The following is a 14,526-nucleotide window of genomic DNA, read 5'->3' as shown; positions in this document are numbered from 1 at the left end:
ACGTAGATTCAAATACGTATGACCTTGCTAAAAGCAACCGAACAGAAACCATTTTCATATTTTTAAGGGTATCCTCGTAAAAAAATAATTTATAAGGGTCTGCAACTGTCAAAACTTCACGTAGATTTCAAAAATGTATTATTATACAGGGTGTTCCATTTAAAATACCAAAGTTACAGTCGACTTCCAGTAGAACCGGAAGTTGACCATCTTTGAAAATATTTTAGTTAAAAAGATCGTATCCGGAAACCCCAACGTGGAGATTTTCATGATTTTACTACAAGTATTTTGCCATATCAGATAGTTTTAACTCGTCGTGGGATATCTGTTCGGTCTTAAAATTTTTCAAGTATCCCATAGGCATCAAGATGCTCGCAAAAAGAGTTTCACATAAAAATTATTCTCATTACTTAATTTATACACCTTGTAAGCATATACTTTATCTTATTTTTTATTGTACTTATTGCTTTATAGAGGAAATGACATTACAGAATTTCTACAAATCGTTGTGTAATTTATAGTTTTATCGTGTTTATCAAATGGATAACTTTATCCTTTTCCGGATAATTATAAGTATTACATGTTACGAAATAAAAAAAAATTAAATATCTCTTTGTGGAACCTTGTTTTGTAAAATAACTGAAGACACATCATGTCTTTATAGTGTAGACTGAAGGTAAACTCTTCAGTCTCTGAAGATGATAACTTGGTTATCGAAACGCGCGCCAGTCAGTGTAGTGGTGGTGTAAACAGTCTATTCAGTTAACAATGGAATAACTTTATGAAAAATTGTGATTAAACTTTGTTTTCTACGAGGCTCGATTCTTTCAAGTGATGAGATGATATTAGAATTTTTTTAAAATTTTTAAAATGACATTTTATGTTTTTTTAATGCAGCCGCGTGGAGCCTTATTTTCAAAGTCAAATTATAATTATAAATAATGGAGATAGAGTTCCGGAATTTAGGACTTTTTTATAGGAAATTTCTTCCTTTTTAACGAGCTTTTAAAAGTGCTTAAATATTAATATTTTTCGAGTTATTAACGAAAAGATAAATATCAGCTGAATTGAAAGAAAAAATGTGGAACTAACCTAATGAGTACATTGGTATCTTTCGGGTTAACATTGAGACATTAAAACTGTGTATATAAATTTATCAAACATAGTTAAAATAAAAATAAATAATAAATAACACACATACATATTTGAACATTGAATTTCTTTTAGTTATCATGACTATCGACTTGTACTACGTTCCGGGTGGTGCACCTTCTAGAAATGTTTTGCTCGCAGCTAAAGCTGTAGGAGTGGAACTTAACCTAATTCGTCTCGATTTGATGAAAGGCGAACATCTATCACCAGAATTTCTTAAGGTAAGTTTATATTATTTAAGCATATTTGTTTCATAAATAAAAATCAATCATTTCAAAAAGATAAGTGAAAAAATTGATTTTTACTTGATTTAATTTTAATTAATTGTAATGATTTCTATGAAACCAAACAGTTTGTGTGTTCACAAAATACTAACAAATATTTTTTCTTAATTATCGCGGAGTTCGATCAATAACTGGACAACAAGTTCAGAGAGCTTTTAGACAATTCCGAAAACATTTTTTTTTTAATGTAAAAAGCAAGTACAAGAGGTTAAACCCTTCCACCCTCGAGTAATTCGAATGGTGTGGAGATGCCTGTGGATATTGATCTTGAACTTCTGTAGGTTGAACTGCTCGGGAAAGACATGCCTTGGTGAAGCTGAAGACGAACTCGGTGTTCATGAGCCACGTCTGCTTATCGAGTAGGTTTTACCAAAACTGTTCTTAGCGGGATTATGTTAAACAGCTCCGGAGAGCACTTGCCGTGGTAGTATCGGTAAAACAGAGTCAGGTCCACGACCTTTCTTCTGTGCTCTAAGCTGTCCAAGTTTCTGGGATATCGAAAGGGGATTAATAGAATCTAACATTTAATCTGAAGTTTTTTTAACTTATTTTCAGTTAATTATCACTTTTCAGTGTTAAACCAATTGTGATTTTTTTATTTTAATGAAAATTTTAGTTGACAGCTGATTTTATGAGCCTAGATGTTGATTCTAAATAATTTTTCCTTTCTTCCTTTTGCCATATATAAGGCACATTATAGAAAAATAGATTTTTTGGAAAATTTTCGAGGCATATTGACTTTAAAACTTAAATTATGTTATAAATCGAGAATTTTTTATGTCTTACACGAGTAATTTTACATATTCTGGGACACGTTCTATAAATTGAATGTCAAACGTAAAAGGCTTTATGTGTTTGCTTCAAAATTATTCATTTTCACGTGGAAATTATAGTGTTTATTTTAATTACTTATTGTCACTGTGACATGAGCTGTTTTAATCAAAATAGAGTACATATTATGATTAAAAAATTCGTCCATTGTGAGAGTTTCAAGTTTACAAAGGATGTGGGGTCATTAAGCACCTCCATATTCAAATCAAAATGTGTCTTGAGATCGCGAATTCATTCATCAACAAACAAACAAACAAACAACGTAACAAAATTAATAAAAGAATGTAAAAAAACACGTTGAAATTTCCAAGTAAAAACAAAAAGCGAATTATTCAACAATTCTTGTAAATACCTTTTCATTACATTATAAAAATCAAAACACAATAAATTGAAAAAAGTATTTCTAAATAATAAACATATGAATCACATTCCACATTCCTTATATAATCGATCCAACTGTAACGTACCTTCGGGTACCTCGAGCGCAATGACCTTGGAATAAGATTAACCTTCTAGAAGTTGAACCAATCACCAGGAACTAGGTCGCAGTCCAACGCAAAATATTTATATTGAAAATATTGATTATCTATACTTCAATCTATACGAACTAGGACGAGAATTATATCTATTCTATTGGTATTAAAAATGTTATAGCATAATTAAATGAAAACACTTTGTAACCCTTCGAGAAAAATTAAAAATATTATCTTACTCTCACTGATCGAAAGGTAACGTACTTCATTAAGTCCCTTCTTCTAAAATTGTACTTGGAAGCACACTGCAGTTACGTGATTCAACTCCGAATTACAGTGACAAGATGTTCGTAACACAGACGAGACTTTTATTTTCAAAATACCCCTACAATAATAGAAAAAATATTTATTGTCCTTTATCTTTGATAAGTAGTTTACGAGGTCTCCTTGTACAAAAAACGTTTTTGTTTGAACTTATGTGTGAGAGCTCGCATTTTCGTGACGGAAAATGATTCTGCGATTGGTTTTTCCGAACACTTCTGTCAAACGAATGCTGATATACTATTCAGAATTGTCCATTCCACGCTGCTCTAATGGAACGGTGAAGACATGTCCAGTTATTCCGACAAAACAGGCAATCATTTGCCTGTCAATGTCAAACTTTGATGGCAGATTTGACATATTCACATCAATGTTGCCATATCTCAAAAGTAGCAGCCCTCGTATCTCAATAAACGTTAATATAAAGGTTTTTCCTACATTCTTCACAGTAATGGTCAATATTAGCATAAGCGGCTTGTATCTGGAACAGCAACAAAAAACAGAAAATTGGAAAAACCATAAATTTTCCGTATATTTTATAAACAATACACTTGGCGCTATCAGAAATATCAAATTTAAAATCAATCAAACCAAACATTTTGTTACTGTATCTTCCTCTACGGCCACTTATGAAAATGATAGATTGCACACTCATTTTTACTTAAGAAAGTAGCTTATTTCACACATGTACTAAAAAATAACAAAACACACATGAATACAATATGAATCTGGCTGGGTGCCGAAAGGCAAAAGGCCAAAAGTTATAGAATTATACGCTTGATCTTACCATTAATGATAACCTAACCTGTAAATCTGTATTTATCCACATTTTATGATGGAAACGAATAAGTATAGCTCGAATCATATACTTCATACCAAAATACATTACAAATATTTTGTTTCAGATTAATCCACAACATACTGTACCTACATTGAACGACAATGGTTTCGCTTTATGGGAAAGTCGAGCCATCATGACTTATCTGGCAGATCAATATGGCAAAGACGACAGTTTGTATCCCAAGGATCCGAAGAAGAGAGCTATTGTCGACCAAAGATTATATTTCGACATGGGAACTTTATTTGCAAGTTTTGCCGATTATTATGTAAGTCGTGGATAAAACTGTGGACTAAATTATGTTTTCCAACTCTAGATGTATATTATTGTCTGCTTTACTAATTAGAAGAAAAAAGTATATAATCCTATGTAATTTTTTTTTAATTTTTGATGTTTTTGTTGAGTTAAGAATATTAAGAGTTTGTTTGATGATGGTTACCCTAATTGAATTGAATTATAAAATTTGATCATGTATGATCTACAACTTTAAATCGAAAATGTAATAGGATTTATTGAATAATTTTCAATAACATAAACTTACACTAAAGTATTAAATCTATATCAAGTTCTTTATTGGAGGGTATAGGTCTAGAGTTTAGGGCTTTATCATTATATGAATCAGAAAGGGAAGGTGGTGTCATGAAAATTGTTATTGAAAATTGAAACCTGAATATTGAAAGGTTAAGAAATGGAAATAAAGGTAAAAGTAAAAATGAGTACAATACAAATGAAACATTCAAAAATATACACAAGCAACAATAAAGAATATCATAATTAAAAATGAAGAACTACCAAACACAGGTACTAAGATTAGGTAAGAAATAAACGAAGACACTAATGGAATAGGAAATTATGATGAGGTTTAGATAATGTGTGTTAGGTCTAGTGGAACCTCAAAGAGTTGAAAAGTTTTTGCATGCAAAGATATATCTAACACAAATAATGATCAACTGTAGGAAGTAAGTGCTGGACAAATACTAGGTGTAATTGATTTGTCTTTCGAGGAGGATTTTCACACAAGTTTTGTTACTGTTCCATTTCTTATTCCAAAATGTGTTTAAAATTTTTATTTTAACTTATAATATGGACCTTTTATTATTTGACAAGAGAAGCGAGATGTGAAAATTTTTTGGACGTCTAGGAATCTGACATCAGTTAGAAAAATGTTGGCAAATGTCTTAACATTATAAACAAATGATTCTAAAAGTGGATAGAAGACTATGCAAATTTTTATCCCTGTATGTATGTATGGTCCAGGGCGTTACATACACAGTGACCTAAAAGCTTTATGTGTCTCTAGCATTAGATATGATCTTCATAATTAAGTTTTGGTAATATGATTTTGAACGTGGTATGTTGAGAAAAAAAGAACCTCTGGGATAAATAACAAGTCTGCCTTCATCTTGATATTGTTTCTATGTCTTACATCACGTTTTTCCAGTAACGTTAGTCTTTTTTTGTCTATGTTTCTCCAACAAATCTCCAACATAGGCATGTCTTTACTCACTTCATTGGTGCTGGTATTTTCATGTGAATTGACGGTGAAATCTATTTACAGTGTCATTCTTTGACTATGTTTTAAATACTTTTTATAAAACTGCAGCAACTTGTTACTGTACTTTTTCTTCGTCTATTGTCAAAGTTAATAATTACAATCTTCAACCGTTTGAAGGTGCTACGTCCTTTCTGCGGTGCATATCGATCTCCCTGTTGTTTTTATTCTTTGTTAAAGCCAAATTGTACAAGTGTTTTATTTAGTAGACAAAATAAAAGAACCCATTTAACCACAGCTTTTGATTTTACTTTGTTATCTATTTTAGAAAGTAGACACAGTAAGCAGTAACTACTTAATAATAATAATTTGTTTTATTTTTCAGTATCCCATGATTTTTATGGGGGCCAGTGCCGATTCTGCTAAATTCGAAAAGATCGGAAAGGCATTCGAGTTTTTGGATAAATTTGTTGGCAATAGTGACTTCGCTGCAGGCAACAATCTTACTCTGGCCGATCTAGCGCTCGTTTCAACAGTTTCCAGCTTTGACATAATGGATTACGATCTTACTCCTTACAAAAACGTAGTTAGATGGTATGCAAAAGTCAAGAAAACTGCCCCAGGCTATGAAGAAGCCAACGAGAAGAACTTGAAAGAATTTAAAGCTTTAGTTGATCAATTAACAAAAAAATGAAATGTAACTGTTACATTTGAGTCACGGAAATAAATTGTATTGTAATTTACAACTGAATGATTTGTAAAATTTGAAATAAAAAGATTTACATGTAATATGTATTTTCTTTCTTCCTTTAATTATAATTTGACGTATTAGTTTGAGTTTTCAGACAAAGTAAAGTAGTTACGAAAAATGAACAAAATATTCAGTGAAAAAATTTCTTGGAAATACCTAACCTCAAAATAAATGAATGGTTTAATATATTGAACTTATTATATCTCACTCTTTAAAGAGGTAAATTATTTATGGCGGTAGACGTTTCACAATTCTGATGGTGTAAATTGAAGTTATTCACCCGACATTCCGCTTACAGGATGAGCTTTTTCTTTAAATTCAAATAATATCTCCAAAGTCAACTGTCAAACCTGAAACAGCGCTACCAACCGACCACCTACGTTATGGTGTAATTTCCCTAATGTATATAATGATATAACTGATACTTAAAAGAAGGAAATAATTAATATTAAATTGGACGCATCAAGTTTTCAACAAAACGAAATTAAAATAAAAGAGAAAGATGAAAAAGCAGGAAACAAATAGAGTTTCATAATAAATTTATCAGAACAAGAAAAAAATAACCCTGATTAATGAATGAGATTTAAGGAATGTTTTGCAGCCTTCGACTATGGTCTAATTTGTGGGGATGTTGCCATTGATGCCAGCATAGCTGTTGGTGGTTTAAGTTGGAGTCTGAAGACGTTAACTTGGTTATCGAAACGCGCGTCAGACAGTGTAATTGTGAGTGTTGGTGTAGTGGTGGTGTATACAGTGTATTCAGTATGTTGGTGGTTTGGTTATTATTATTACAACCTGGTAGCTGTAGAGCTGCGGGAAAAAGAGGAATATGGATTGAAACGATTAAATTTCACAAGAAAGTAATAGGAAAGTAATAAACAATATAATTATGAAAAATCAATTTTGCTTGCACTTTAATAAAAAAACTGACCATATATTAGAAAAAGTTACCAGCGAGTATAAAGAATAATGTCACCACATATTTATCAACATTTTCTTCTGATTTGTAACATATGGTAGGAGTTGTAGGTATAGAGAACGTTTTGAACTAAAACTGATATAATCGAATTGAATGAGGGGTGGACAGAAACAGTAACACAATTGTTCTATAGTTTGTGGTAAAGTTGTACATCTTTGAGAAACTGAAGTAGAGAGCTAATTTGTTCCGAGTTGTTAAGGACTTCATTGTAGTTTAGGCTAAGCTGAAACTGTTGTCTTTCGACGGTATATTTGCGACATTCGATCAAAATGTGCTTTATGGTTAGATACGAGTTGCAGCTGGAGCAAAACGGTCTGGGAGTAGTAGCCATTAGGTATCCATGGGTAAGTCTTGAACGGCCGATTCTTACTCTTCTTATCGAAGTTAAGTCTTGCCTTGAGAGACCAGCGAAGATAATAGGTTGTGGTTACCAATTGAGCGCTGTATTTGACGTAGTGTTTAAAGATTTTTGGAACGCACTATATACGAAACCAAAAACTCATGGATCGCGCCAGGTTCGTTGAAATTATCAACGAAAAAATTTGCTCAGCAATATGATGATGAATATTCAAATTATCTTTGGCATATAAAGAGAAAAAATTAAAAAGGTGAAACTCTTCATTGTGTGGAGTAAGTTTTTTATGGTGTAAGCATAATGGCGCTTTAATGATTTTGTTAGTCAATGAATTTTGAAGACTGTTTTTTGAGATTAGAGGGTTATAACCCACGATCGTAGGTAAAGCAATCAATGGAGAATATGAAGCCAACTTTTGGTTTAAAAATAAAAGACGCATTAAGATGCGTTGATCATAGGTTTCATATAGTTTCTAGGATGATACAGGAATTATTTAGAAACGAAAAAAAAAAAAATACTATTGCAATAAATTATATTTTTGAAAGTTATTTCATTTTTTAGTCAATTGATCGACTAAAGCTTTAAATTCCAGTAAATTTTTTGTATTCAATTCCTCATAACCAGGAGCAGTCGCTTTAACTTTTGCGTACCATCTAACTACGTTTTTGTAAGGACTAATATCGAATTCCATTATTTCAAAAGTGGAAACTGTTGCAACAAGAGCTAGATCGGCCAAAGTAAGACTGTTGCCGGCGGCGAAATCGTTGTTGCCAATAAATTTGTCTAAAAATTCGAAAGCTTTTATGATCTTATCGAATTTTGCAGGATCCGCACTTTCTCCCCAAAATATCATACGTATCTAAAAACAAAAAGAACATTTTTCAGTTTTTTTAAACTATATCTATTAATATTATGAACACAAAATCCAAATTTAGTAACTAAAGTGAAACAAATAAATATTCTTAAACTAATATACACTTCATCAAATTCATTTTTACACACGCTCTACCCAATTCTGGAAACATTTTTTAATTTATACAAGTTTATTAAATCTTAAATTAGGATTGTCTGCTCTCCGCCTGGTATATAGATACTTGCGAAAGCATCCATGGCTTGTGAGTGTTTGTGTTAAGAAGTAGTCAGTTTCTGCATGCTCCCTGTTCACCCAGACTTCGATAAAAGGAATGAGTCGGTGGGTCCATCGACAATATGCTCCGTTTTCCCACCTTTGGATGAGATTTGTTCTTGCGTCAGCTTTCGACACTCCTTTCTACTTGCAGCTCCCTAGGAGCCAGCCCTGCGATTATCCATTTTCTTCCAGTAGGCGCTGCATATGCGGATAGCCATCTTCCTCTGTAGTCGTGTCAGCTTTTCGAAATTTTTCTTTCGTATGCAGTATACCATAGATTTTCTTTTTAGGTGCTTTAGTGTCGCCAATGTTTGGCATTATACTCGCCGTAACTAAAAGAGTTTTCTCTGCTCTTCCTATTGACTTCTCTACGTGTTTTTTAAAGTTAAATTTCGTGTCTAGCCAAACACCTACGTACTTTAATACCGTGTCATAAGTTTGAGTAACTACATACATTAAAAATAGAGTAAAAAAATCTTTTTAATATAACAACTTACATAATAACTATAGAAACTATTATACAGAGTTCCAATATCGAAGTATAATCGTTGGTCGACAACAGCCCTTTTCTTAGGATCCTTAGGATACAGACTATCATCTTTACCGTATTGATTTGCCAGATATGTCACGATAGCTCGACTTTCCCATAGCGCAAAACCATTATCATTCAATGTAGGTACTGTGTGTTGTGGATTAAGCTAAAAAATAATGTATTTATATTCATATAAATATAAATTTTACAATATAATAACTACTTTCATCTCTAGAAACTATTTCTTTCGTGGCTAATACCACGACGATGATTGGATTACATCTCTTCCGACCCTTTTGCCACTTTTAATGGTTCGCATTTGCAAAGTTTATTGTTGAATCTCTTCAAAGAGGCCAAAATCTTAATTTTAAAGATTCAATAAGTTTAAATCTAATTTTTGTCATTAATAATAAGAAGTGTGTGATAATTTTGGAGAATTAAGGTTAGATAGTGACATCTATAATAGGTTGAAGAAGGTTTTGCGTCAAGGTTTTAATGTTGACCACGGTCATTAAGCCAATAAAAATAATAAAAAGTGAGAAAAACATTTACAAAGAAATGATTTATCTCGATTTTTGGCAAAAGTACCAGTCCCACGGAAAAAAATTGAATAGCAAAGTTGTAGGTAATGAAAAGATCCACAACTTTTGTATTTTCACTTTTTTCACATAACCTGAAAATTTATATGGAAAATTTGAAATATCAAGATTTTGGTTTTTTATTGTTATCTTTTACAAAAAAACGAAATTTTGCGAAAACTGGTTTGATTTAGTTTTTGATGTTATTTGATGTTAAAAGAACCAAAATTTTCAATCGCAAATTCTTTCGTGAAAATATTATCATGAGACATTTTCTCAACAAGAGTAAAAAAACGAAAAAAACTCGTATCTGAATTGTTTTTTAATCATCATGTACAATTTTTAGATATTTATTAAAATTGTTAGCTCTAATTACTTATGTTTATCAATGTAACATGGAATCTCACGTTTTTCGTGTAATTAGAGTGAAAAATTTAAATAAATATCTAAAAATTGAACAAGATGATTAAAAAAAATTCAGATACGAGTTTTTTTCGTTTTTTTTTGCATTTTAGGTTGAAAATTAGGATGCTTTTTCGATATTCTGTCAAAATAACGTGAAAGAAATGATATTTCAAATCAAATAAATAATAAATAAAAGTAACTTTTCACAAATTTCGCGAGGAAAAAATGTTTCTTGTAAAATATAAAAATAAAAAACCAAAAACATGGCTTTCTATTTTTCACATGAATTTTGAGGTTATGTGAAAGAAGTGAAAATAGAAAAGCTGTAGATCTTTTTGTTACCTACTACTTTGCTATATGACTTTATACTTTTGCTGGAAATCAAGGTAAATAAATTTTTAACCCTTAAAATATCACCCCCTTTCCCTTCCCAACCTCAGGTCACCCGTGAATAATTTTTCCTTTGATTTTTATCAAATTATCCTCATTTTTCAATAAGTTGGTTTCAAACTGGTCTAGGTGGGTTTATTTCACTAAATCGCTAAACTACTTCACTCTGTTGCCTCCAGGTCGGCGTTGTAGTCAAGAGATGGTGTCAAATTGTGTTGACCCAACGCATAGTTATAAATGAAAATAAGTAATGTCATCAATTAAAAGAAGTTAGATGATAATAAATAATAATAGTTGTAAAAATGCTGTCAAAATTTTCAGCTTTGTCCTACCGCTCGGTCTTACATGTAACCGTGCCCTACCCACGTCCATCTCTAGCATCTCTAGAAAGCAGCGGCGCTCCATGGCTATTTCAAACACTTAAACTCTCGTGAAAGAATCAAAATTATCCGGAAATATAAAATACCTGGCAATTTAATAATATTGAAAGCATTTTGAGAAATAATCACTTATTACCTTAGCTGAATTCAAATAAATTAGATAATAAGTGTTTAGTAATAAGTATTAATAAATAGTTAAATGTTAGTTATTAGTTTACACATTACAGTAATATAATTGGACAAATAGTAAGTAATAATAGTATAAAGTGGTAAGTTACAAAGTTTTTTTTGAATTATGACGAATCATTCTCATTGAAAATAAAAAAGTTTCGTTTTATACAAAAAAAAGCCTCACAAGAACTGCTCCAGAGTAGAATATTGATATAAATAATTATAATATGAAATTTCTAGAGGTGAAAAAAGATACATAAACCTTTATTTTTGTTGAAAAAATAGCTAGGAGAGGAGAGGAAAATTCTATCTTATTGATAGCTAGACTAATCATGTGTCTTGTGACTATGCAAGATTTATTGGACGTGTTGCTACGTTATGTCAATCTAGAGGTGAGTTATACCTGGAAGGTACGAAAGCAGTTGAATAAATTACACTTGGGAATTTACAATGGTTGTAAACTTATATTGTTATTATTTTGCAAACGAAAATTTATCAAAGAAGTGGCTACTTTTTTATAATATTGTAGATATTCACTTACTGTGTGAACAAACTCGATGTTTCGGCATTATTGTGCCTTTCCGAAGATTCAGTTATTGTTAAATGTACTAAACTTACTTTAAGATACTTCGGTGTAAGATTTTCTCCATTCATCACATTAGTACGTATAAGGTTGAGATCGACGCCTAAAGCTCTAGCCGCAAGCAATACACTTCGCGAAGGTGCAGCTCCAGGCACATAATACAAATCAATAGGCATGGTTACTGCACAAAATTGATATAATTATTACTATTGGCAATGCTAAGTTACAGAAGAAATAACAAAACAGTAGCTTTATCGATAGACTAAACAAAAACTATAGTTTTCAAACTAAGAAACATTTTAGGAGACTTTTTTTGAGGTTTTGTCCGTTTAGTGGAAACCCGCCTTTACAGAAAGTCAGTTGCAGATTTTTTTTAAGTTAAAAGCAAGCACAAGTGGATAAACCCTATTACACTCAAGTCATTCAAGTAGTGCCTGCCGTGTGGAGATGCCAGGTGGTAGTGCTCGAAAAAGAGATTCTTGGTAGCTGACTTCTCCAACGAAAAAGATAAAAAATAAAGTTCTGGGTGTCTGCAGGCAACCTTTCTTTTATACTCTAAGCCGTCCAAATTTCTAGTCAACTCTGCATCGCCTATAAGTCGAACTGCTCTCTTCTGTATTGAGTCGAGCACCCTCAAAGTATTCTTGGTAGTTCCAAATATGCGATATTTCAAAATTGAACGAATATGGGCCTTGTGGAGGATTAGATGATGCTCTGTATTTCATTGTTGCGAGACCCATCTCTTTATACCTGCTACTGAACTAGAGTCATTTTAGATGTTTTCTACTCTCAAACTGTTTTCATAATGAGTGATAGATGACTAAAATACTTGATCAACATCATTTATTTTCAAAAACCAGGAAAAAATCAATGTAACAAAAATATACTCAACAAGTATTCACATTTCAAGAAAAATATTCTGTTTCCACATGTCATGACCGAATGTGACACAACTTTTTGAAGGAGGAGAATTGATAGTCATGAAGATGTTCGATGATCGATTTTGCAGAAATATTCCAACAAGAAAATTGTCATCGGGATGTCATTATCAATGCTAGAATACATTTGCTACTAACAATATACGGTGCTCCAAATTCGATAGATGATTACAGATACTGTAAAATGACAAAGTACAGCTGTGAATTTCCTTTACCGCCACTTACTTCTTCAGCAGTTAAACAGCATATTATCAAAACTAACCTGGCTAGGAAGAGAAATTGATCCAGAACAGGAGGGTTTGGGAGTTAAATGTGGCGGCAAATATGGATGCAAAAAAATTGGATTGAGGTTTATCCTAGTTTATAAACATTGACGTGGCCCGTCATGCTTAAGCGTAGAGTCAACAAATGATGGAAATGATGAAGATGTAGAGGTGAATCTAGAAATGATTCCACTCGACGTTTTGTCAACAACTATTACTGATAGTGAAGATATCGACAATGAATAAAAAACTATGTACTAAAGTTTATACTAAAAACAAATTGTTAATGTGAATACTTTTCGTCAAACTTGAAAATTGGTGAATCATAATTTTGTACATATTCTACAAGATTTACAAAGATATTTTTTGATCTATTAATCCAAAAAAAGGGTTTTCGAATGAAAATCTATACTACTATATATTCATCATTGAATAAGGTTTGATTAATTTGAAAAGCCGAATATTACGAATACTCACAGGATTTATATTATACCTTAAACCTTGATATTATTCTCGATATTATTTCAAACAAAAGTAGTAAATGAATTAACAGATTCAAATTTAATTTTCCGCAAAATCACAGTGCATATGTGAAGTTCACGAGAATTTTTGATATTGACCTTCCCAGCATAGTCGTACAAAAATACGGGGTCTTAATCATTAATTTTACTTAGAGTATTAATTTATATTCCACAGACAATTTGGTGCATTCTTAAGTACACTAATCAATGTGGAGGAATAAAGTATTGCAGTGGGTTATTTAAAAAGTTCCACCTAATGGAGACTTTTTTTATAATCATCTTAATGGTTCAAGAACGGCTGGACCGATTTGGTTAATTTTGGTCTTGAATTATTTGTGGAAGTCCAAAGAAGGTTCAAAAGGTGAATAAATATGAAAATTCTCGGAATTTAATATAAAAAGCAATTTTGTTTTATCTTGATGTTTTGTCACAAATTAAGTTTCTGAACGCAACCATGATATTTGACATTTGACAACCAACTAATATGTCGATCCATCCTCTATGTCGATCGATACCTCAAGACAAAGATTGCATCCTTCTATATTTGTTAGTGACACTTTACTGCTAAGTGGGAGAGAACTTTTCTCACTTTGATTAATTACAATTTACGATGCCGAGGAGAAGACGACTTGACTTAGGTCGTCGCAGTAAATCAAATGTGCGAAGAGCTACCTCACGTGCTAACCGCACTAATGATCAGAGAGAGATAGATCAATAAAGTAGTCGTAATGTTATGTCAGAATTATACCGATGATTCCAACGTATTTACCATACGATTTTAAACGTTTACAATTTCCGGTACGTCTGGCTTTGCGATGACCATAAATAAATCGCAAGGCAAGTCGTTGGAAGTCTGCGGAACCAACTTGGAGTTTCCCTGTTTCGCGCATGAACAATTATACGTCGCGTGCCCACACGTCGAGAAACCGTCATCTTTTTTTATTTATGCACCACAAAATAAAACAAAAAAAATATAGTGAATCAGAAAGTTTTAAATCGATTAACAGATCATATCATAGCCGTGTGTGTCTGTCAATATCAAATTGAAACCTTATAAATAGCCAGTATTTCAAGCAAACTCTGTTTCTGTAAGTAAGCAACATCATATGTAATTAATCGAAAATAATAATAAAATTTCATTCATTTTTTTTATTTACTTT

At 31.9% G+C, this 14,526-nt stretch overlaps 2 protein-coding genes across 2 annotated transcripts in view; one reads left to right on the top strand and one right to left on the bottom strand.

Moving 5' to 3' along the window:
- Positions 1-14,526, top strand: part of LOC130896875 (uncharacterized) — a 31,997-nt gene that overhangs the window by 2,171 nt on the left and 15,300 nt on the right. Inside the window, exons 2-5 of the mRNA XM_057805239.1 lie at positions 1,228-1,373; positions 3,967-4,167; positions 5,777-6,082; positions 11,591-11,783. Of these exons, the coding sequence (XP_057661222.1) occupies positions 1,233-1,373; positions 3,967-4,167; positions 5,777-6,082; positions 11,591-11,783 (841 nt within the window). The 5' untranslated portion in view covers positions 1,228-1,232. The remainder of the gene's footprint in view (positions 1-1,227; positions 1,374-3,966; positions 4,168-5,776; positions 6,083-11,590; positions 11,784-14,526) is intronic.
- Positions 7,992-13,441, bottom strand: LOC130896768 (glutathione S-transferase D1-like). Its single transcript, XM_057805080.1, has 4 exons — positions 13,323-13,441; positions 11,680-11,825; positions 9,103-9,303; positions 7,992-8,335 (listed from the first exon to the last, which is right to left on the bottom strand). The coding sequence occupies exons 2-4, from the start codon at positions 11,818-11,820 to the stop codon at positions 8,027-8,029; spliced, it is 651 nt and encodes a 216-aa protein (XP_057661063.1). The 5' UTR covers positions 11,821-11,825; positions 13,323-13,441; the 3' UTR covers positions 7,992-8,026.

This window comes from Diorhabda carinulata, chromosome 7 (genome assembly GCF_026250575.1).
Source record: "Diorhabda carinulata isolate Delta chromosome 7, icDioCari1.1, whole genome shotgun sequence".
Classification (NCBI taxonomy): domain Eukaryota; kingdom Metazoa; phylum Arthropoda; class Insecta; order Coleoptera; family Chrysomelidae; genus Diorhabda; species Diorhabda carinulata.
This window is presented reverse-complemented; position numbering and strand designations above follow the sequence as displayed.

Excerpts from the sequence above, each read along its gene's own strand:
- LOC130896768 (XM_057805080.1), bottom strand. The coding sequence starts at position 11,820 with ATGCCTATTGATTTGTATTATGTGCCTGGAGCTGCACCTTCGCGAAGT. Across the intron at positions 9,304-11,679 it reads TTACACCGAAGTATCTTAAA|CTTAATCCACAACACACAGT; the intron begins GTAAGTTTAGTA and ends ATTATTTTTTAG. Across the intron at positions 8,336-9,102 it reads ATAGTTTCTATAGTTATTAT|ATACGTATGATATTTTGGGG; the intron begins GTAAGTTGTTAT and ends TTTTGTTTTTAG.